At 36.0% G+C, this 22,420-nt stretch overlaps 1 protein-coding gene across 1 annotated transcript in view; it reads right to left on the bottom strand.

Moving 5' to 3' along the window:
- Window positions 1–19,085: 19,085 nt before the first annotated feature.
- NEGR1 (neuronal growth regulator 1) overlaps window positions 19,086–22,420 on the bottom strand; it is a 491,889-nt gene continuing 488,554 nt past the window's right edge. The window contains exon 7 of the mRNA XM_039219926.1: window positions 19,086–22,001. Within this exon, the coding sequence (XP_039075857.1) occupies window positions 21,877–22,001 (125 nt within the window). The 3' untranslated portion in view covers window positions 19,086–21,876. The remainder of the gene's footprint in view (window positions 22,002–22,420) is intronic.

The raw sequence follows: 22,420 nt of genomic DNA, 5'->3' as shown, positions 1-22,420 counted from the left end.
AAAGCATATATGATTAATTTCCTTGCTGTTAAAGAATGGTTTCCTTAAAACGTGTTGTAAATTTACAATGAAGAAAGAATAAAGTCACAGAACTAGTGGAAAGCAGTTTGTACAGGGACCTCTGATTTTTTGCCCTCTTGGTCTATGATGGCCTTAAATTATACTGAGCTCCTCAGACTCTGTTCCCTGTGTGATAGGTAACAATGAAGCCTGATGTTTACATGAACAAAAATAAATAAATAGATTAACGTGCGGGAGAAGTTATGACAGAATTTTTTTCCTGATTATAAGCAAACCACTTTATAGAGTTGTGCTGATATAAACACCAGAGAGAAAGGGTATGTTCTGGAGTTATCATGATGCTTCATGGGGTGTTGATGAGTTTTTACTATAGGTTGCAAGACCACATAGCATGCTTTTCCTTAAACATGACTATTGTTTCCTGTTCATGGAGTATAAAATGTTGTTTTTATCTGCCATGGTATGTCTTAACCTATGAGCTAGAATAAGAAAATATGTGCTTTGAATTGTGCATCCTCCTGATGAAATTGGGGCTGTCAACCTAAAGTTTGTGTTGTCATTATAGGTCATTTTTAGTGACAAATGAAACCTTTCTATAAGAAATTTAATAGTACCTTCAGTCTAACTGGAAAATGTGATTGCAGAATACTGAGACTGGAAGAAGTATCTTATACGGTAGGTTGATATTGTAAAATCAGAGTTCAATTAATTAGGCAGTCTTGTGATAAAAATACTCTTGATGTGGGAGACTTCCAAAAAGACTTGCTTTATCTTACTTATCTGTTATGTTTTAATACACCAGTTTTTAACTCATGAAAAACAAATCCAGGCCTATTTGTGACAACGTGGATGAACTTAGTGGGTACAATGCTAAGTGAAATAAGTGAGAGAAAGACAAATACCACAGCTATTCACTTATATGTGGAATCAAAACAGAACAAAAGCCCAAATCAACAGTACAGAGAATAAGCTGATGGTTTCCAGAGGTGAGTGGGTGGGGAATGAGAAAATAGATAAAGGGGATTAAGAAGTACAAACTTCCATTTATAAAATAAGTCATGGAGATGAAAAGTACAGCATGGGAATACTGGCTGTAATATTGTATAATGTTGTATTGTGACAGATGGTGCCAGGCCACCACCTGTTTTTGAATAGCCCAGAGACTGAGTGATGTTTTTCATTTTTTGATGGTTGGAAAAAATCAAGGGAAGAATAATATTTCATGACATATGAAAGTTATACAAAATAATTTGTGTCCATAAATAAAGTTTTATTGGAACACAGTCACTTCAAATCATTTATATAGGGCATATGGCTGCTATCATGCTACAGTGGCAGAAACACAGCGTATTGCCTAGAATATTTATTGTTTTAATCTTTAGAGAAAAAGCGCACTGGCCCCTGAGGCAGCGTAATCCCAACCATAGTCCAATTTAGACCATTCGTTTCAATTGGACAGGATCTTTCTTTTCTAATCGTGCCGGTTAAGCAGCATGTCTACAAAGACTTGCATGCATTGTGCTAATATGTATTAGAGTGCTGATGCCGATGATGATGTTTCTCATAATATACTTGCCTACCCTGAAGTTTCCTAGTGACTAGAAGCTCTTCCAGGTTGCATTTTTGGATCTGCTAGTCTGTTAGTCCTTCAACAATATACTTTTGTGCGTAATTTTTCAAGCTGTTAATTTGTTTTATGAATTAAAAAAAATCGAGTTTTCTTCAAGAATCAGGCTGCTTCCATTTCCTCTGACAAAAAATTTTATCAGACAACCCTGAAAACAGTTTTGAGTTTTTGTCTGAATGCTTTTAAAAGTGTCGGGTAGAGCAATATTTTAAACTAACCTCATTCTGTCTCTTTGGTATTGAATTAAAGGAGTTACAGGAATTCTAGCTCATTGTCCAATAGGCCAGATAAATTTCTTCTCTAAAGTGAGTCATTTATTTGTTGGCTAATTAACAAGTCATGTGCTCTCATAAAAGTTAACACAATTGGCTCATTTGCGGTATCATTGTCTATTAAGTTTAACTGAAACTGTGAGCTTATTGAGCCTTTTTACCATCTTTTAGATTGAGTTGGATCTGCCAGTAGGCACATGTAGAATATTTTTAGGGCCTAGACAAAATACAAAAATCATGTATATCTAGAAATTAAATTAACTGAAACGTAAATTGTCGTTAGAATAACAACAGATATATTGCTCTTTCACCTTTTGTTTACTGATTAGATGTCTCCATGTTGTCTCCTGTGAAATGCAGTACAGTTAGCGAACAGCAGCCAGTGTGAGCTGAAGGCTTGTTAGGAATGAGGTCTGAATTAGTATTCTCCTGGCACCAAAAATGTGCCATTCATACCTTTTCATTTAAAACACTAATTACATATAATAATTCTAGGTTTTAGTTTTAAAAAGAACCCTTCATGTATAGGGTACTGTAGAACTATTCAGTTCATATGTCAACCCTAATTAAAACCTATCTCAGAATTCATTAAAATCTGGTTCAACTGTTTAACATCTCTTACAGCAGTGCACCTTTAGATGAAAAACACTGCACTCTCCATTTTTTCCCTTTTCAGTCTTTGTTGTGTAATTAATAGAAACCATTAATTTGGAGGGATGGATTAAAAATGGAATAAATAGTATAGGCTTTGTGTAATTCTCTAAAGGTTTTCTATGTCATAATCAAGGTGAAGAAAAAAGGCTTATTGCAAATGTCCTGAGCTGTCAGAGCTATATATTTAGAATCATTAAGTCTGTGGTAACTAGTGAAAATAAAATATATAATGAAGATAAAATTAAATGGATGATAGAATCCAAGCTTTAATGACTTGAAGGGAAAAAAAAATCCTAACTTCAGTTCATACTTGCTAGTCAGAGGGAAAAAAAAAACCCTCTCTACGTTCTTTTTCTTTTTCTTTTCACATTTTAGCACAGAAAATTACTGTTAGTCATCTCAATTGATGATTCAAGATTTTATCCAATTCGTAGCATGGTGAGGGAAATTTACTGAAGTGGTTCCAGTAGACATTGCAAGTATATATGATAAAGAATGCTGAGTCCTTTGTTATTCACAGAAAACCGAAAGACAATATGATTGGCTGAGTAATTGAGAAATAAAATATCTACTTTCCATGAGGGCAGAAGTGGGAGAAGTTCTGTGTTTTCACATCAATACCAAAGTGGTTTTCCTTACATGCCAGAAGAAAACCTTGAGAAAACATCCACAAACAAAAGCCTAACGCCGATGAATCTATCTTAGTCGATGCAGGCAAATTACCGCAAGCTCGTATCCTAAACAAAGAACACTTATTTCTCACATTTCTGGGGCTCAGAAATCTAGAATCAAGGTACTGACAGGTTCAGTTTGGGCTTAGTTAGAGCTGCTTCCAGGTTCATGGACTGCAGTCTTCTTGCTCTGTGCTCATGTGCTGAAACAGCCAAGAGAGCTCCGGGAGGTCTCTTTTATAGGGCACTGATCTCATTCATGAGGGCTCCCCTCTCATGACCTAATCACCTCCAAACGGCCTCACTTTTTAATACCACCATATTGGGTGTTACCATATCAGCATATGAATTTGGGTGGGGGAGACACAAACTCTCAGTCCATAACAAGGTGATAATAACCCTGAAAGTGGTTCACAATGAAGCCATTGTCTTAGATCAAAGATCACCTATTAGATATCAAAACTAGTAATGAAGAGGTTTGAACAACAATTACAGGTGAAAATGAGGAAATTGCCTAAGTTATTCTTTTAAAGATATATGGACAAATCTTACTACTTGTTGTTTTGTCCTGGGAAAGCTCCATGAAGGAAGTTTAGAGATAGATTTGTAATATTTTGGTTCCTGCTCCTGGTTCTATCTTAGGCCATAGGAATAAACTATTTGTATGTAGGGCCTCCCGGTTGGCTCACATTTATCCTTGTCCGGAATCACCCTTTCCGCTACAATGTTACCAGGAGCTGCAATCTGTGGTGATTAAATGGGAAAACCTATCTTGGACCATCATACAATGGACACCGTGCAGACTCTGTCTTCATCCTAAGACTGCTCCTGGGATTGCTGCATAAAAGACATCCCATACACTGAAAATCCATATATAAGTTAAACAATTTAACTCAATGATTTTGGACTTTCAACAACAAAAAACTCATATTGTCATAGGAAACATGTTTCTTCGAATGTTTAAACATCTCGTTAAAGGCACATAGTTGCTCTCAGGGATGTTATGAATTATTAATTAATTTCTTAAAAAATCATAAAATTGTATTTATATCCTCTTCTATTTCCCTGAGTCTGGAACACTTACCAAGATTGATGTAGGTCTAGAACAGTGAAAACTGCCTTCATGTGCTAAGACTGTACTGGGAAAGATGGACACGAAGCATGCTCAAGGGGCAGGACTCTACCCCTATGACCTCCCTCCCCAAAATAGGGCAGAATTAATTCTTAATTTTTCAAAATTACACTATTTGTTATTTTTCAGTTTTGGAAACCAAGCTATTAATTTTAGAGGAAGAGTTCTCAGGAAATAGTATTCTCATAAACATTATATATTTCACAGAAAACCCGAGACTTTCTTGTTATCATTGCCATCTCTATCATGAAACCTTAAAATAAAACAAAACAAAACAAAAATCCAGTCTAAAAATCATAACAACCCTTCAGACTTAATAGTTATGACAGAAATTGGCTACCTACTAACCAAACTGGTTTTCCTTTCTGCATTGAGTCCACAGCTAGACTTCATTTCTAAGCTTTTCTTGAAGTTGGGTGGGAACACCTGGCTGATGTCTGGTTTAACTGGCCCACGGATTGTGAGTGGAAGTGAGGTATCCTACTCAGGGCTGGTTCAGGAAATCAAAGACAATGAAGAAAGTCCAGAAATTTGGGAGTTGAAAGGAATGAACAAAGTGGATGGCGGCCATTGTACTTCTAAAAATAAGAAATAAAATCAGAGTAACTTGGGAAGCTCCAATGGTCCATGACAAAGATCAGATTAAGAATTTGGTTCTTTTACTGAAAGAGGAATCAGACTTCCAAATCTTCTATAGCCCCAAAGGAAGTCCTAAACTCCCATAGCAACTCTCCGTATGGTGATAGTGATCAGCAAAGAAGTTTCCATAGGGCAGAGGAAGGGCCGGGGAGAAAACTGGAGACGGACATGTTCAAAAAAATTAAACTCAGAGTCTAATCAAGAAATGTCCTTCTCCTCATGGGTAGGGCCCTTTCAAAATATCTGCTCTGCAGAATTTCATAAATTCTTGCCACAGTCCCTTTTTTCTTTTCTGAATGGAAGATTTTATTGTGGTTATCTTATTTTTCACTACCTTTGTAATTGGGTATATGTATGGTTTGGAAGTAGGGAATAAAAATATGTTGTTTTATATTCACAAGGGTTATCAACTTATAAGAGCCATATTTGCACTTAATGGAGGGGTTTTACATCACCAGAAGATACTGGACTTCTTGCTGGATGCAATGACTGAACAAAACTTTGGAGGAGTGGAAGAATGAGTTCTGTATGTGGGAGCAAAAGGAATACAAACGTTTAGTGACTAAAAGAGAAAACTGAAGGAAAGACTAGCTAAATGTAACAAAAATCCATTTCCCCTTTCGCCTTGACACACATTTTCCAGCCTTTCTTGACTTAGGTTGAAGCCAGAAGTCTGAGTGCTGATTGATGGAATATAAATGTGATATAGGCCATTTCTAAGTCTAGCCTATAAAAATTTTTTGCATGTTCCTACTCTTTCTCTTCCTTTGCCTTGCCATTAAATACATAATGACTGGGTTGACTGTTGAAGCCATGTTTAAAGATAGCAAAGGATTCATCAACATGGGTCCTGATTATCTGTAAGGAGAATAGCCCCACTCATCCATGCTGCTATTTGGTTAGTGCATAAATGAGAAATAAATCTCAACTGAGATAAGCCACTCAGATTTCAGCATTTATCTGTTATATAAAAGTTAGGGTGCCTAAAAATATATACTAGTAAAAATAGACAGCTTTTAAAAGTCCCACTGAAAATAGTATTTTTTAAGATTAAGAAATCCAGCATAGCTTATTGCTGATTTCCATTGAGATTGTGTCTGAAATTGTGAAATTTTGGATTATGTTACAATCTTAACAACTAAACAACTATTCTGTTTTCAATAACATTCTCTTGGCATGGGAAGCCAAGAGAATTAATTTTTTAATATTCCAATGGAAATGTTTTGTGAGAGTTTCTGGAAAGAAAGGGAACATTTGGTTGCAAAAATTACAATATTACACACAAGGTCGACCATTTGTATATTAGCAAATTCTTCAGTGGAATGAGTAATTCTGGTTAGAAACATCAGGACAAACAAAATGAGTCTCTGACCAGGGCTAAAGCTGGGTAAATCTTTAGGGAACATAGAAAAGAAATTGCAAGAATGCTGGCATTCATTAAGGTTCAGCTTCGAAACTGTCCCCACCTTAACTTTCAGGCTAGAATTCTGGCCTAGAAAGATATCAGCAGAGAATTTGGGGCAGGGGTCCATGCTTCCCCTCTCTTCCCATTCAAAAGGGCCTCTGATTTGGCAAGAAATATACATAATCACACCTCCTTTTTAGTAGCTTCTTCATAACACAGGTGAGCAAATAGTACTGGTACTGATTTTTCTAATCCTGAATCCTTATGTGGTATATTCTTAATTTATTTAACAAGTATTTATTGAGCATCTATGATGTGTTAGGCACTGCTTCTAAATATTAGAGATAGAGTAGTGATCAAAACATGAAATCTCTGACATCATGGCACGTACTCTGAGGGCAAAGACAGAACATTAAAAAGATACATGGGTAAATTACCTGGTGCTAGTGACAAGTGATAAAGAGAAAAATAAAATGAAGTAGAAGAATATATATCATTGGGATGGAAACTACAATTTTAGAAAGAGTAAGATTTCACTGAAATGGTAACATTTGAGGAAAGGCCGAAAGGAAGGTATGACCCAGCCCTTGTTGATACACAGGGAAGTTCACTCCAAGCAGCAGGAAGAGCAGGGGTGAATACCTGACATGGGAGCACGCCTGGCATGTGTGTGGAACCCTAAGAAGACTAGTGAGGTGGGAGGCAAATGAATACAAGAGAAGAGTTGTAGGGGATGATGACTTAAAGATCATGAGATGCTGGGTGACATAAGACTTTATGATTCATAACAGAAATTTTGGTTCTGGGGTGCCTGGGTGGCTCAATCGGTTAAGTGTCAGACTTTATCTCAGGTCATGATTTCATGGTTCAGTTTCTGAGTTCAAGCCCTACATCTGGCTCTCTGCTGATAGCACAGAGCCCCCTTAGGATCCTCCGTCCCTTTTTACCCTTTCCCCACTTATGCTCTCTCTCTGTCTCTCTCAAAAACAAATAAACAAACAAACAAACTTAAAAAAAGTATTTCGGTTCCACTCAGAGTGACCTGCAGACATTGAGATCTGCCGATCTGACAGTGTTGAAAATAGAGTGAAGAAGTATAGATTAGAATCCAGGTGAGCCCTTTGAAGGTTATTACACAAATCCAGGCAGGAGATGATATGTCTCAGACCAGGGCAGTGATTGTGAGCAGTCATCACAATCTAGGTGTATTTTGCAGCTAGAACTGACAGGATTTAATGATGGACCAGATGTAGAGTCTGAGAGAAAGGGAAGAGGCAAAACTTGTGTCTCTGAAAGTATGTTATTATCATTTCCTTTTTTTAAAATTTTTTTTATTTTTTTAAAATGTTTTATTTATATATATTTTTTAATGTTTTATTTATTTCTAGGAGAGAGAGAGAGACAGCGTGAGCAGGGGAGGGTCAGAGAGAGAGGGAGTCACAGACTGAAACAGGCTCTAGGCTCTGAGCTGGCAGTCAGCACAGAGCCCGACGCGGGGCTCGAACCCACGAACCGCAAGATCATGACCTAAGCGAAAGTCGGACGCTTAACCGACTAAGCCACCCAGGCACCCCTGTTATTACCATTTCCTGAGATGGGGCTGATAGCTGGAGGAGCTCTTTTAGAGGGAAATATGAAGAGATCAGATTTAACATATTTAAGGTTGGGATGTTTACTGGATATTTCAAGTGGAGCTACTGACTGTGCCTCACTATATGCCTTGAGTTCAATGCAGACTTTGGGGCTGGTGATGTGGATATGGAGCAGCATATAGATACTACTTAGCACTCAGAGATTGAATAATATCATTTAGGGATTAAGTGTAGCATGGCAAAAGAAACAGTTTGATGACTACACTCTTAGGTTTAGGTATTTAGAATATGTAGAAGAAAAGGAAGAACATCAAAAGACTTTGAAAAGGAGTAGCTAGAATTATAGGACGAAAATGAAGCACACACGGTTTCATGGAAGCCAAGTACTGAAAACGTTTCAAGACGGCATGAGTTATCCATGAACCAGGTCAAGTAAAACAAGAACTGAGAAATTATATTTGGATTTAGAACGTGGAGGTCATCGATGACACAGTTGTAGCAAAGCGTGGGGACAGAAACCTGCCTGGAGTAGATGCAACAGAGGAAAGAAATGGTTGGAGACAGTATCAACTTTGCGCTTGATGGATACAAGTGATAAGGTGGTGGCCATAAATTAAAGCAAATTTCAGTATTTTGACATACATTGCTCCAAATGAGGACTCAAGCTCATATTTATCAAATATTTATTGGAATTTACAATTAGTGTGGAACTGTCATATTGCAAGAGCAAGCTTCAATGTTACCTTTTCTGTGAAGTCTTTTCTGTCTCCCTCATACAGTTCATTGCTGTGTTTTTTGTGCCCCTGAACACTTCATTAATGTATTTGCAAAACTTGTGCTGTACTGTTATGTTGCAGCATTTGAAAAACTTGTGTTTAATCACTTATTTCTGTGTTTGTCTCTCCCATTACATTGAAAGTCCCTCATCTTTATATAAAAACACAGTGTTTTGGTAAAAGTATGCACTCAATAAATGTGTGTTGACTGAATATTATTTTAAATTAGTCTAAATGCTGAAGGGCAATACAAAAAGGAGATTTATTGGGTGTTGAGGACTATAAGCCAATACAAGGTCCTCATTCATTTTTTCCAAGATCTAAAGCCAGGAACTTTCAGGAAATAATGGCACCTACTTCTTGGAATGTAGTTGTGCATTGTCCCTTTTATTATGTAATAAAGGCCTTACAAAATAATTAATCATGAATGTGCCATTCAACTAATTATTATGCTTTTATATTCTTTGTTTTTTTCCTTCAGATTACCAAAATTTTACGTGTTTTTTTCTCATTATAATGTTATTCAAATTATTAATTTAATGCCTTCATAGATAACAGAATCTAGGTAAAGTTTTTTCTGTGGGACAGAAATCTGGAATTCAGTTCACAGACTTTTTGAAAATTTCTGTATCCTCAGAGCTTATGAGTGCTCAAATTAACATTACTATAATTTCAATTTAAAAGAGAGACAGTTGATCTGATTTAGAGTACTGGGTCTTCTGTGAAGCTGCTTTCCCAAGGATGATTAGTTTTGATATTAATTTTTAATAGGGCTCTTTTACAGCTCACTTATACACATATCCTATTTGAGGCATTGAATTAGAGTATAAGAAAAATGCCTACTAAACTAAGATATTAAATATATATATAAAATCTTTTATGCTTCTCTACACTTTAAACAAATAATTGTCATGGACGCCAAACTACCTGTAAGATACCCTTTACTTGAACTATGCACTGAAAAAAATGTATGGGTTCAATTTAATATGCTAATCCTGTTGTAAATAACATCAGACAAATATCTTGTGAGTAAGACTTTTTGTCTCTTTTGATTGTTGTTTTTAAAAAGGAAGCTTTAGGCAAAGAAATTGCTTGCACATTTTTTATCTGTCTATCTAAAATCTATCTACCTAATCTGTCTATCTAAAACCTATCTTCCCAAATTGAATTCCAGTCTTTATGAAAATCAGCTTTAGAATTTATAGCAACTTCACTATACTTTTTAAGACTACATCAAACAAAATATAAAATTCTGATTAATTGTTCATTATATTTGTTTTAATGAGCAGCTGAAGAATTTTGAGGTAGAAGATCCTACACCAAATATGCAGGCATAATTGAAATGTTTTCTCAGATTATAGTTAAAATAGAGAATCTTTTTAAAAGTGTTTATTTTTAAAAACGAGAGTGACAGCACATAAGCAGGGGAAGGGCAGAGAGAGGAGACACAGAATCCAAAGCAGACTTCAGACTCTGAGCTGTCAGCACAGAGCCTGATATGAGGCTTGAACCCACGAGCTATTGTTGGGAGCCATTCTGAGCCCACTAGCTGAGAAAACTCCTGTGAGGTTAAAGCAAGTTTGCATGGTCTCTTGCCAATCAGATGATGACCGATATCCACCCCAACTCAATTATTTCTGCTTGAGCACTGACCCTAAGGCACCTTGTTGATCAATACCGGGAGTGACTTGTCCCCTTATTCCGGCTCTAGTATGATGATTGCACCTTGTGAAGGAACTTACTGTGGGAACTTCTTCTTTTGATTATGGGAACAGACATCGTGTCTCCAAAAGCTCCTGTTACCGTCCATACTTTCCCTTGAGCTATGAACAGGCTAATGACCCTTACTCATAAAAGATTGACCTTTACATGTACAATTCTGTTTCTACCGTTGCGTTAGTCCAAGATGTTCATACAGCTCAACATGTAAATCAACTAACCAAAAACATCTTTCATGCCCTAGCTATTCAAGAAATTATAAAAGTAGACACAAAGGTAAATGCACTCGTAGAGGCTATTCTACATATTGGGAAATAAGCTAAATTCTTTAAAGGTATGGTTGGCTCTCTGGTGCAATAAAGCATATAACTGGAAAATCAAGTCTTGCCCGGAGACAAAGAGCCTAACTTAGAGAAAAGGAACAGATAAGGGCAGAAGATAAGTTAGTACATACACCTTTGCTAACTGACTGTGTTTAGCAGCCCCTTCCCTAAGTCCTACTTTCCACAAACACCTTCCTTTACCCTGGCAGCTGTGATGAGGATGGATAAGAGTATCTACAAACCTATGACTTAATCTTAGTGTTATTAAAATGTGAACACGTTGTTATTTTCTTACTCAACCTCACTATAATTGGGGCAGTTCTGCAAGAAGGCTTCTGTAAAACCTGTTTCTGTACATTTTCCAAAAACATCTTATCACAAAGAGCTATCCATTGTAAAAATTCCATTTCCTGATGCCATATTAACATTTGACCTATAAATAAAGACACCAAAACCGACAGGACGGAGATGGTGATCAGAAGATGGTGATCAGAAAGGATCTCGGTGCTCTCTCCCTCCCTCCCTCGCCGACACCGCCCATCCTTCAGGGACCCCTGGACCTGCTGGAGCCGGCCTCCGACAAGCTATGAGATCATGATCTGAGCCGAAGTCGGACACTTAACCAACTAAGCCACCCAGGTGCCCTAAGAATCTTTACTAAAGTGGCATAACAGGAAATGTGTAATGGCTTTCCGGGTGTGATTTTTTACAAACTTACCTGCTTACAGGTATGTGTCATGGACAATTTTCACTTGGTTAAATAGTATCTGAATGCTTTATTTTTTTGGAAATGTCTCCAATCAATAGATCTTAGAAAAAAGGACCCCATCTCCTATTTCTAAAACGCAGGAGGGTAGATTGTCCTGCATCTGGCAGCTTAGTTCTTGAGCATTAAAATTAGGTTTGGCCAACTGCTCAGGACTTTGGATCTTGGGCACGTGAAACAGATATGAGAAGAGTTAGATATTACCTACAGTCGCAGTAGTAGAGCTGAGATCCAACAGAGGTCTGTTGAGGTGGTATTCTTACCTGTGGCATGAGCTTGCCTATTGGATACATTTGAAGTTACATTTCCTGTCTTGGTGTCCTTCTGTTTTCAGATTCTCCATCATTCTGAAAGCTACCTGCAATTCTTCCAATGAATTCCTTTTCTGCTCAAGTGAGCCAGTCTGTTTCTGCTGTTTGCAACCAAGACTGACAGAGTAGGACATATGAATATACTGACATCACAGAGGTAGGAGGCACTGAGATCTCTTAAAATAAATTTATATTTGCATTTGAAAAACATTCTGCAATGTTTCTGGTAGCCTGAAATCAAAATAGTCAAATTCTCAAAGATTTTGGTGTGTGAGTGTGTGTGTGTGTGTGTGTGCAAACATCACCAAAACTTATACCTGACAATCACAGGTGGTCCGGGCCTTTATTTCTTTATTTTATTATGCATATTTATAAAATGATGACCTATTTAAATTCAGATTTTATTTCTTTCTAAGCAATTTAAGCAATTACCTGGGAGAATTCATTGTTGACTATCAAAGTCACATAGTGATGGAAGCTTTATCTCTTTCATAATGTGATGAAATGGAATATTGTATGTTTTTTTTTTGAGAAAAAGGGTATGACATACTACTTTCAGAATCTAATTTTAGATGAATAAAAATTAAACTTTTAAGGAAACAAGAGGAATGACAACTTGGAAAATATAGAATAGTAACCTTTATTCACATCACTGTATTTACTAATTATAAATGAGGAAACTGAAGTCACATTGCAGAGTTGTTTTTTTCATGGTAGATCCGGGTAGCAGGAATTAAGCACACACGTGCGCACACACACACACACACACATACACACACACGACACAAGTCTTCGGTAACATTTTCCTACTATTTTTCCTGGGGAAAACATATGTACACTGTTTCTCTCTCTCTCTCTCTCTCTCTGTTTCTCTCTCTCTCTCTCTCTGTTTCTCTCTCTCTCTCTCTCTTTCTCTTCCTCATCTCTCTCTCTCTCTCACAATCCCTCCTCCTTCTCCCCTGGCCTTCTTCTTTTCCCTCTCTCTCTTTTTCAGATTTAAGGCCCAGTTGACTTCTTAGAGAAAGAGAAACAGATGTCTTTTTCTCTAATTTGTCAAGTCTTCTAAGCATCCAGATTAACTCTACCAGACAATTCTTTTTAGATGGCTGCTTGAAGGTTGCCTGATTGCACTTTCCTATAAGTAAATGGATGGATGGATGGATGTCAAATGAACATTTCAAGTTATCTAACAAAGGTAACTATCTTGTCAGTCTAAACTAAACTTGATTTTTAAAATATCCAAAATCAACTGATGGCAGATTCTTCCTGAAGTGATAACTATCCTGAGAATATACCTCAACAAAGAAAATGAAGATCACTATTTATATTCTTGTGTTACTTGATAGAAAGTATATATTTGTGTAGGGGCCAACGGCTAGCTACCCCAAGATGTGCCACTTCGGTATGCAGATTATGGCAAACGGATCAAGGCCCGAAGACTCAGGAAGAAACTTGACCTTCCCTCTAAATACTTGAAAGCTTTTAGATACAGGACTTGCTCCAGGCAGAGAGCTTCCATCACAGATAACTACATTGTAACATGAACTAGGTGTGATGGACCGGGAGGATCCTAGCAAGGCTTATTTGATCAAGTCTAAGTTCCTTCGCTTCTGAAAGGCCAGTAAACATTTGTTTACCAAGCACTTAACTCTTTCCATTCTTCCCGTGAATTGCTTTCTTTCCCTTTAAAGTCCCAGATCTCCACCCCCTTCTCAGTCCAGGATGATATAAATACCTCATTTTGCCTGACTGTCTTTGGGATTTCATGTCGCTGTGAATTCCTGGTATATACAAAATTAAATTTTAATTCTTTTGCTCATCTGTCTCATGTCAGCTTAATTCTTGGTTCAGTTTGAAGAACCTTGAGTGACAGAGGAAATATTTTCTCTCCTACATTTGCCGTATGTTAAGCCATAGAATCTTTCTAAAATGTTATCATTGAATTGTGAGAGAATAGGAATTTCTGAACACTGACACTAGTTGGTCTATCTATAAACTAGAAATATACATTTCTAGGAAAAATGTTTTTCCAAATTAAAAAAAAAGCAGTCTTTCTCTTTGTCAACATTCAAAGTTATTAGACAGTAAGACTTCACAAAGCATAAACTAGTTATCTGTCTATCCGCAGGAAAGATGTATTCCCAGAAATAAACTTGATTCCAAATTTTTGAAAAATCTGCTTTTCTTCATGTCAGCATTTAAAGCAGTTGCCATCTTCTGATTAATTAAACACAAGATGTTACTTATTCTAAAATCTTAGCAAATAAAACTTAAACAGAAACTGTTGGCTGCACTGTTGTCATTTCGTCTTCGTTTTGAATCATCCAGAACCCCACATGGCTGGCTTGCAGATTATTTTCCAGATGACTGATAGCTATGTGATTTTGTGTTTGTGGATGTGAGTGTGTGAACTGCTTTGAAAGACATGAGCTTGAAGCAGTTGAAATCTCTGGCAACAATTTCTTAAGGAGTATGTCACATATGAGCTATTGACCGCATTTTTGCCAGGTCACTTGTCAAAGGAGTGGTAGGGAGACGTCAACTTCAAGGCAACCACACTCCACATTTATGAAACTACTTAGAAAGCCATGTAAGAGTTCTGAATAGGTACTTTACAACACTGAAGAGACCCTTGTTCTTTATTATTAGCATATCATAGTCTCCAAAGACTATTTTATAAATCCCTTTAAAGAATATGGTCCCCAAATTTTCTCAGGAAATTCCATGTGCCTGGAGTACTTGTTTAAGCACAATTCAAAACTGCGGGAGGTAGAAGTCTGCTGTAGTTTAGTGTAAAGTTAACTTTTTTGAATGCAAAAAAGGTCGAAATTAATGAAGAAACTCGCAAATTCAAAGTTCCATTGAGGAACATCCCGGTGCTTTTAGCAATTCACTTGAATTGCAGGAGGAAAACCGCCCCCTTTAACATTTTAAAGCTTTGAAAGCCTAATGAACCATGCTACCTCCCGTAGTTTCTACCGAGCCAAAATTTGTGCGAGGAGCAGGCTCATTAGCATTAAGTGGAAGCAGACCATTCAGGTCTTGCAATAGCTTCTTGTAATGTTTTCACCATTATCATTGTATTTGGTTGATAAAATATTGCTATCTCAACTGTTACTTTGTTTTTCTTATTGTTGTTGATGTAAAATTCCTGTTATACCAAGAATTAAATGCCCTGCTTCCAAATGACAAATGACTTTTTCTTTTAACAAATATCCAAAATATATTCACTGTATAGCAAGGTAGATTCTTGTGACAAGGTGGTTCTTGGTACGTTCAATCTTTTACTTCACCTTTTACTTTACCTCCCAAACTGTTAGGTAATGACTTGGGGGATAGGAAGAAAATGAGCAATTAGAGTATAGAGACTGTAGAATATTAGATGTAGAGATAATATTGTGTTTTTTTGGTCTGTGTCATTACAATGGAGATTATGTTATCAAACCTCAAAATATTAGCAATTCATTTAATTCAATTGTTCTAAAGATTTTTACATCTCCGCATTTTAGGAAAAGTTTCGTGTTGCGGTGAGAAAAACCATGCGTTATTTAAAGCACACCCTTCCAGATTTCCTGATTCTGATTTTGTGGGAGTCTACCTTTCCTTGCATTTGAACTTGCATTTTACAAGTTGTAGATAAGTGATACTAAGGCAAAAGATTTCTTGACTGTAGACACATGAATAGATTCTGTTGGTTAAAGATTCAACTGGGTGAATTGAGTTACTCTTCCTTTCTCTGTAAGAAGTCAGTTTTGTCTCCATTAGCATATTAATTTCAATATTCTTGATCTATAAATGTATCTGTTTTTTGGATTGTCCTTTTATCTGGTTGTAACATCTTACTCAGTCCCTCATTAATAATTAATGTGTTCATTTTATATGTGTATTGAAAGTTGTGCTTTTCATTTTTTCCCAACTAGAGTGAAGTCCACAGGATTTGCATTATGTTTATATTTTGCCAACAAAATACAAATGTATTCCTTAGGTTGTACACAGTTCAATTTGTAAAATTAGCATCCCCTTTTTGTTCTACTGCCCCAGACCAAACAGATGTGCATGTAATTAGTATTTTGACATAAATTGACTCAAACAACGTCGTTCAAGATTAAAATCAGTATTCTATTTTACATTTAAAAAATGTGTATATATAGTCTAGCCTCTATTTTCCTAAGAATTCTGGGAAATAATCTTAATGGATTATCCAAAATTTGCCATGTCTTTTGCAAAATGTTATATAAAAAAGACACATATGATTATGAAAAGATCCTCCATGGGGTGTGATGGATCTAATGTTAATAAAGGCCTGTGTGTCAAAGGCAATTGCATTCTATGTTCAACACCCAAAAGTTTTCGACGAGATGCAAAGTGTGATTTGCCTTTAAATCATGTGTAATCTGGAAGCATTGGAAAATCAAGAGATGACGTTAAAGAAAAAAAGTATAAAGCTTCTTATTTATAAATATAGATATACATATAGTTGTTTATGAGTTAGTAATATGATCACCTCCTTTTCTTTTCCTAAGAAAATTAATGGAAATAGAAACAAGTTGGGGGTATGTTGCATTGCTTATTTGATTCAAATCTGCCACTTAGTAGAAGTGTAATCTTCAGCAAGTGACATAAGATTTCTGAATCTTGTTTTCATCAACACATGACAATAATAACATTTTAAAGTATTGTGAAAGTCAAAGTAGCAATGTCTGCTAAAGTGCTTTGCCATTGTAAAATGCACGGTAGAGATCATTGTGACCTTTCAGGAGTAATTCTAGCTGCCACTAGTAATTCTAGCTGTCTCTGAGACAGAGCACATTTCTTAGATTGAAGCATTGGGTGAGTTATGCTAACTTTAGGATGACTGTGGGTGGAGATTTCAGGGAAAAAACTAAAGACCTTTTTCCTTTTTCCTCTCCAGGAGGACTGGAAGTATTTATGTGATTCATCTGCCAATTTTATTCCTTCCACTAGAGATGTCAATTCTTAAGTATTTTCAGTGAATTTAGGATTGTAAGAAGCGCATGTGAATGTGACGGCATATACTTCTTGGGAAGTTCAGAAAGAGTACATCGACTCTCTGGTGGTTGGATCAGACTCCATTATCATGAATGAATTATTCTTAGACATTTTTCTCTTAACATTCTTAAATTTCTGCCTAACAGGCTGGTGCAAGTGATTATTTTCCAAATACCTGGATGTTGTTTTGAAGTATCTCTGTTTCGACCTATCATGTCCAGAGACAAAATAGCTCTGTTTCACCCTCTACCATTCAGGGTCTGCGACTTGATGCTTCTGTTTCCATGTGATTAAGTGCATGATAGAAATTATACAGGGAGAAGTGATGAACCAGCAGGAAAATCAGATGTTTATTAACATGTTCTAATGGGGGGGGGAGTTTTAGATATAGTTTTCCCAGAATAGTAATGACACCCATATTTCAAAAAAGCTTATTATTACACCAGGCATGGATTTTTTTCCCCATGGTTTGTTGTTTTGTTTATCTACCACACTGTTCCTTTTTATTTGATCCTTTTTATTTGGATGGATGTGGAGAACAGGGCTTAAATCACTCATCTGGGGTATCCTCTCATTTGCATATTATAGCAGACACAAAGAAAGTCTCTCAACCAAATAATGTTCTGTTTGAAGAACAAGGTGTTTTTAAGAAAATTCTATGTGTATGCTTTGAGGTGGAATATATACTCCCTGTTTTATACCCAGCTGTCTATGAAATTATACTATATGCCCGACTCCTATAGGTATTGGAGTTTGGGGACGCTTGGTGTATAAAACCAACAGGATTTTATCAGCAGTCTCTGTTTCTAACTTTGCTGCATTTCAGCAGGAGAAAGTTCTAAATAATTAATAGTAAAATCTCTCCAGAAAGTTGCTTCTTTAGGCTAGATGTAGTTCAACTTGCGAAACCTTTTGGGAATCAGCAACAGTAAGAAAGGCTATATCATGGAGTCTTTTGAAATTGTAGCATCTGTTGTTTTCACCCTGTATTGCTTTGGAGTGCCTGAAAGATGTGACTTTCAGGTCACATGAATGTGCATGTACTTTCAGGTACATGAATGCTGCATTCATGGTACCATGAATGCAGCAGAAAATAAAGAAGGGGATAGCAGAAGTATGGTTAAACTATTATTTCTTCCTTTTTTCTCTTAAACGAATAGAGTTTTAAATGAGTCAAATACATATTTTAATTGATAAACTGACTTTATATTCACCTATTGGAAACAGTACAACATATTTTACATCAGATTATGAAATATGGATGTTTTACTAAAAGACAGGAAGGACTTTTTCCAGTCTTTAAAGTAAATACATATTCAAAGGATCTTAAGGCATACCATTTATTCATATTCATATCTATTGAAATACTGTACATCCACATACTTCAATAAATAGTTAAAAACCTGACCTCTTTTTAAATCATTCTGAATTTCAAAAAACAATTTCTGTTGAAAAGATTAAATAGGTAACTTTTGGCTGTCACAAAGCTAAGTACAATGGATAAATTAACAATTAGTAAATTTGATCAATATAGATGATTGGCTTTGATAAATTTCTCAGAGTTTTCTGAGTTCACACATTGGGGTATATATATACATATATATATGTATATATGTGTATATATGTGTGTGTATATATATATATATATATATATATATATATAGTTTTTTCTTTGTCCTGAATTACCTGGGTAATTTTCTCAGTTCTCCAGTCTACTTTCTAGATATAGTTTAAATGTTATGATGAAGCATTAATTTTTCAGTTAAGTTTTAAACACCCCCAAAAGTGGTTTTTAAGTTTGACATTCTTGAATCTTTTAGTGTTTCCAAGAAAAACACAATCCTATAATTTGGGCAGTACTTTTCATTATATAATTGCTGCATAATAGAAACTTCATGGTGTCACAGGACTTCTGTTTCGAGTGGGATCATTGTAGAACATAATTACACCACTTGCAGTTAAACCAAGAATGCAAATGAATTAATTCAACTACCTGAATATTCTTCTTCCCTCTCTCCTTTCCTTCCTTTATTTCCTCTTTCCTTTCTTCCTTCCTTCCTTCCTCCTTTTTTTCTTCCCTCTTTCTTTACCTCCACTCCTTTCTCTTCACTCTCTTTCCTCAACTGCTCTTTATTTTTCTTTCTGTGAAAATAAAATAACTTTAGGGGCAAAAAAAGAGTCCCACAAATGGAACTTGTGGAAATATAACGCTGAAATGAATAGCTAGAAAAATTGTTATAGATCAAAAGATAAATCAATTTCATAAAACCGCTATTCTGAAATTGCAACAATCTTGTACAGTCAGGACTGATAAAATGGAGTAATCAGACATTTCATATGTCTATAAATGTAAAATCATCTACTTGAACATTATATGCAATACATTCACACAAAAAAGCAAATACTGTAGCCTTATTTGAACAATATTGAACTCATAAATACTCATGGTTTCACTCTGTTCAGGGGCCTAAAGACTAGGAATGCTGCTGTGATACAGAAAAACATAGTGAATACCTCCTCTATTTAAAATGTCACTCAAAAATTCTCTTCTAACATAAAGGCAAATACATATAGCTACTGAGCTATGACTGTACTTCTGTCACATTCTATGGGAAAAACACCAGACTCCACAAATTCGGAATCATGACAACACTTTGAACTAATTATTTGGTTCATCCATAGTTTATACCTCGATTTACCTCACATTTACCCTACAAACCTTACACAGAGGAGGTATTTTTAACTCTAGGAAAGCGGTCACTGTATAAATGCATTCTTGATCTGTTTCCTTCTCCCAAACAATGGTACCGATGGTTAACACTTTTGTGGTAGCACCACTATTTCTAGTAAGTAGATTATTATGGAGTGTGCCACTTTAAAGCTGCAATACAAAAAAAAATTTGTAGTTTACTCACCAGTTTCACAAAGAATATTCTTAAAAAGCAAATAAATAAGAATCAAGATGAAAATGCCATGTGCGTTATAAAAGTTTTTAAAACATCAGTCAAAATAATGTAATGAATAATTACAGTGAGTAAATTTAATAGCATTATGCCATATTATTGCCATTTTGTGGAAACACTGTATATTTATGCCTCCTTATGTAGGATTCATTTTTCTAATTAAAATAGATTTATGGTGTACTTCGGGGCTAAGCTTTACTCAAAAAAAAATCATGATTTTCAAGCCATTTCTTTTGGGGCAAAATATTAGACATCTTAAGTATGTACAACCTCATGTAATATCTCATATTTAACTATTAGTGAGGTTTGTTTTTTAAAAATTGTTAATATTACTTGCAAAAGGAAGCTATCTGCAGAAATCCCCCTACATACTGAAATTGGTAACTTCATTAAACTTGTAAAATGGCTTTCAAGGTTATGGTCTTTCTTTAGTAAAGAGTAAAACCATAGAAATACTCTTATAATACTTCTTAAAATAACACTATTTTCATTCAAGAATGTAGTTTTCATTCTTTATGCTAGAAACAGTGAACTACTCATGATAACTTAATAACTAACATATCTTAAGATATTCTAATCACTGGTGTCTTGTCTTCATTTGGTCATGTCTTACACCTATCATGTAAGAAGACATAAAGCACGGTCATTTTGTCATTGTTTGTTTTTTGGCCTTATGTTTTTGAACTGACATGGCTACAGAGAAATATTTTATTGCAGAGTTGTTTTTTCAGGGATTGATCTGCTGCATGTCAGCATGGAGTATTTGTTATTACATATTTTGGAACATTTTCTTTTGTATAACATGCATTCCAGGCTATCAGCTGAGTGATGTTTTCAGGTGGAAGATGTGCGAGACGCCCCTGTGTGTGGGAGCACTGCATCTATCATACCAACTTACGTGCCACAGAACCAAATGACTTTGGCATGTTTACCAACTCATGTAATGTTAGGTGATCGGACTTTGTGTTCTTTCTGATAACCATCTTAAAGATTTTGGCTTGGAACAGTGAAAGGAAAAGATGCTGTATTGCTGAGGAATCCCTTGGATGGACTTCGCTGTCATTTTTAAAGGGAATTATTTCCCAGAGTGGATTCAACATTCGACTACAACCAAAGGAATCGCATGGTAATAAACTGACCTGTACTACATTAATGAAATTGTTTTTCACCACAAAACTGAGCTTAGGTGGGGCAAAATCCTCATACCCCACTGGTAAGAAGGGAAGAGGTTTTTATAGTCTCACGGCTCCTTCATCCTTTGAGATAGGATATAGTTTAGCTTTATCACCATGGTTTATTTTTGCTTTCAAATTATAGGATGTGGCAAAACATTTTTATTAGGTGGAGACGAAGAGCAAATTATTATTGTGTGAAGGCACACCCATGCTGAACTTACAGGGAAGAGAAGCAGAGCTGTGCAGCCAGTTATATTACAAGGCTCATTCCTGAAACCTGAATATCATGCGAGCAGAAAAATCTAGATATGTGTTAGTTATATTTTGAAGAAATGATCTGAAGGCAATATTATTTGCTTTTTTATCAAAAAAGGAAAATAAATGCATCTTCGTAAATGTGGATTGACTCCTATTGAAACAGGGAAATGAATGCTTGTATTGCAGCCTTAAAGAATCACATAGTCACTGCAATATTCGTTTTTGTAAACTACAGCCTGCAACCTAGCAGACCATGACTGAATGCTTTTGAAAAGTTGTAGATTACAAACATGAAATCACAATTAATATCCTCTAAAAGTAATTTCAGAGCTTTCACGTCTTAAAAAAAGGACAATGTGTACTGCTTCACAAGGTAATGTAGCTAATCAAAAAAAGAGTAGAATTAAAGTATTTACATAATGAGCAATTCTACAGAAGGCGATCATCCCCATGTAAGCACTGCTGATTATATCCCACGCTGCTTTTAACAAACTGTACCAGATTGGATCCAGCCATCAGCACTTTCAGAGAATCCTTAAAAGCCTTTTATGGGTCTTTAAATTTATTGTAGAATGGCATTCTTCAGGTAGAATATGCTGGTGAAAGAGGACAGTGTCAACACAAGGTACCAGCAGGAGAAAAGAACGTCAGCGCTCCCGGTAATTCCATACTGGGCTGTACTTGGAGCTGGAAAGAAATGGAAAAGATTAAATCAAAATCTAATTTGTGTCTTTTAGGATCTTAACAATAATCAAAAGGCAGCTGGGTGTACTGGGGAGAGCACTGGCATTGGAGTCAGACAGGCTTAAGCTCACATCTGGTTCTGCTATATGACAATGTGTGGCCTATGCTACTAACCTCTCTGAGCTTCAGTTTTCTCAAGGACAAGAGACAAATGATATAATCCACCTGGCAGGGCTGCAGTGACAATTGGAGATGAAGAACATACAGCGCATTGCACTGGGCTGGACATAGGCTAAATAGTTAATAAACAGTGGCTAACATTATTATTCCTTTTTTTTGAACTGTAAATATTTGTATTAGTGGATAATATATAGTTCATGCATATATTCTTTAACATTTATTCTTATTGAGATCTATAATTG

The sequence above is a fragment of the Hyaena hyaena genome, unplaced genomic scaffold (genome assembly GCF_003009895.1).
Source record: "Hyaena hyaena isolate Hyena2069 unplaced genomic scaffold, ASM300989v1 scaffold_849, whole genome shotgun sequence".
In the NCBI taxonomy this organism is placed as follows: domain Eukaryota; kingdom Metazoa; phylum Chordata; class Mammalia; order Carnivora; family Hyaenidae; genus Hyaena; species Hyaena hyaena.
Note: the sequence above shows the minus strand (reverse complement) of the source record. Positions and strands in the feature narration are given on the sequence as shown.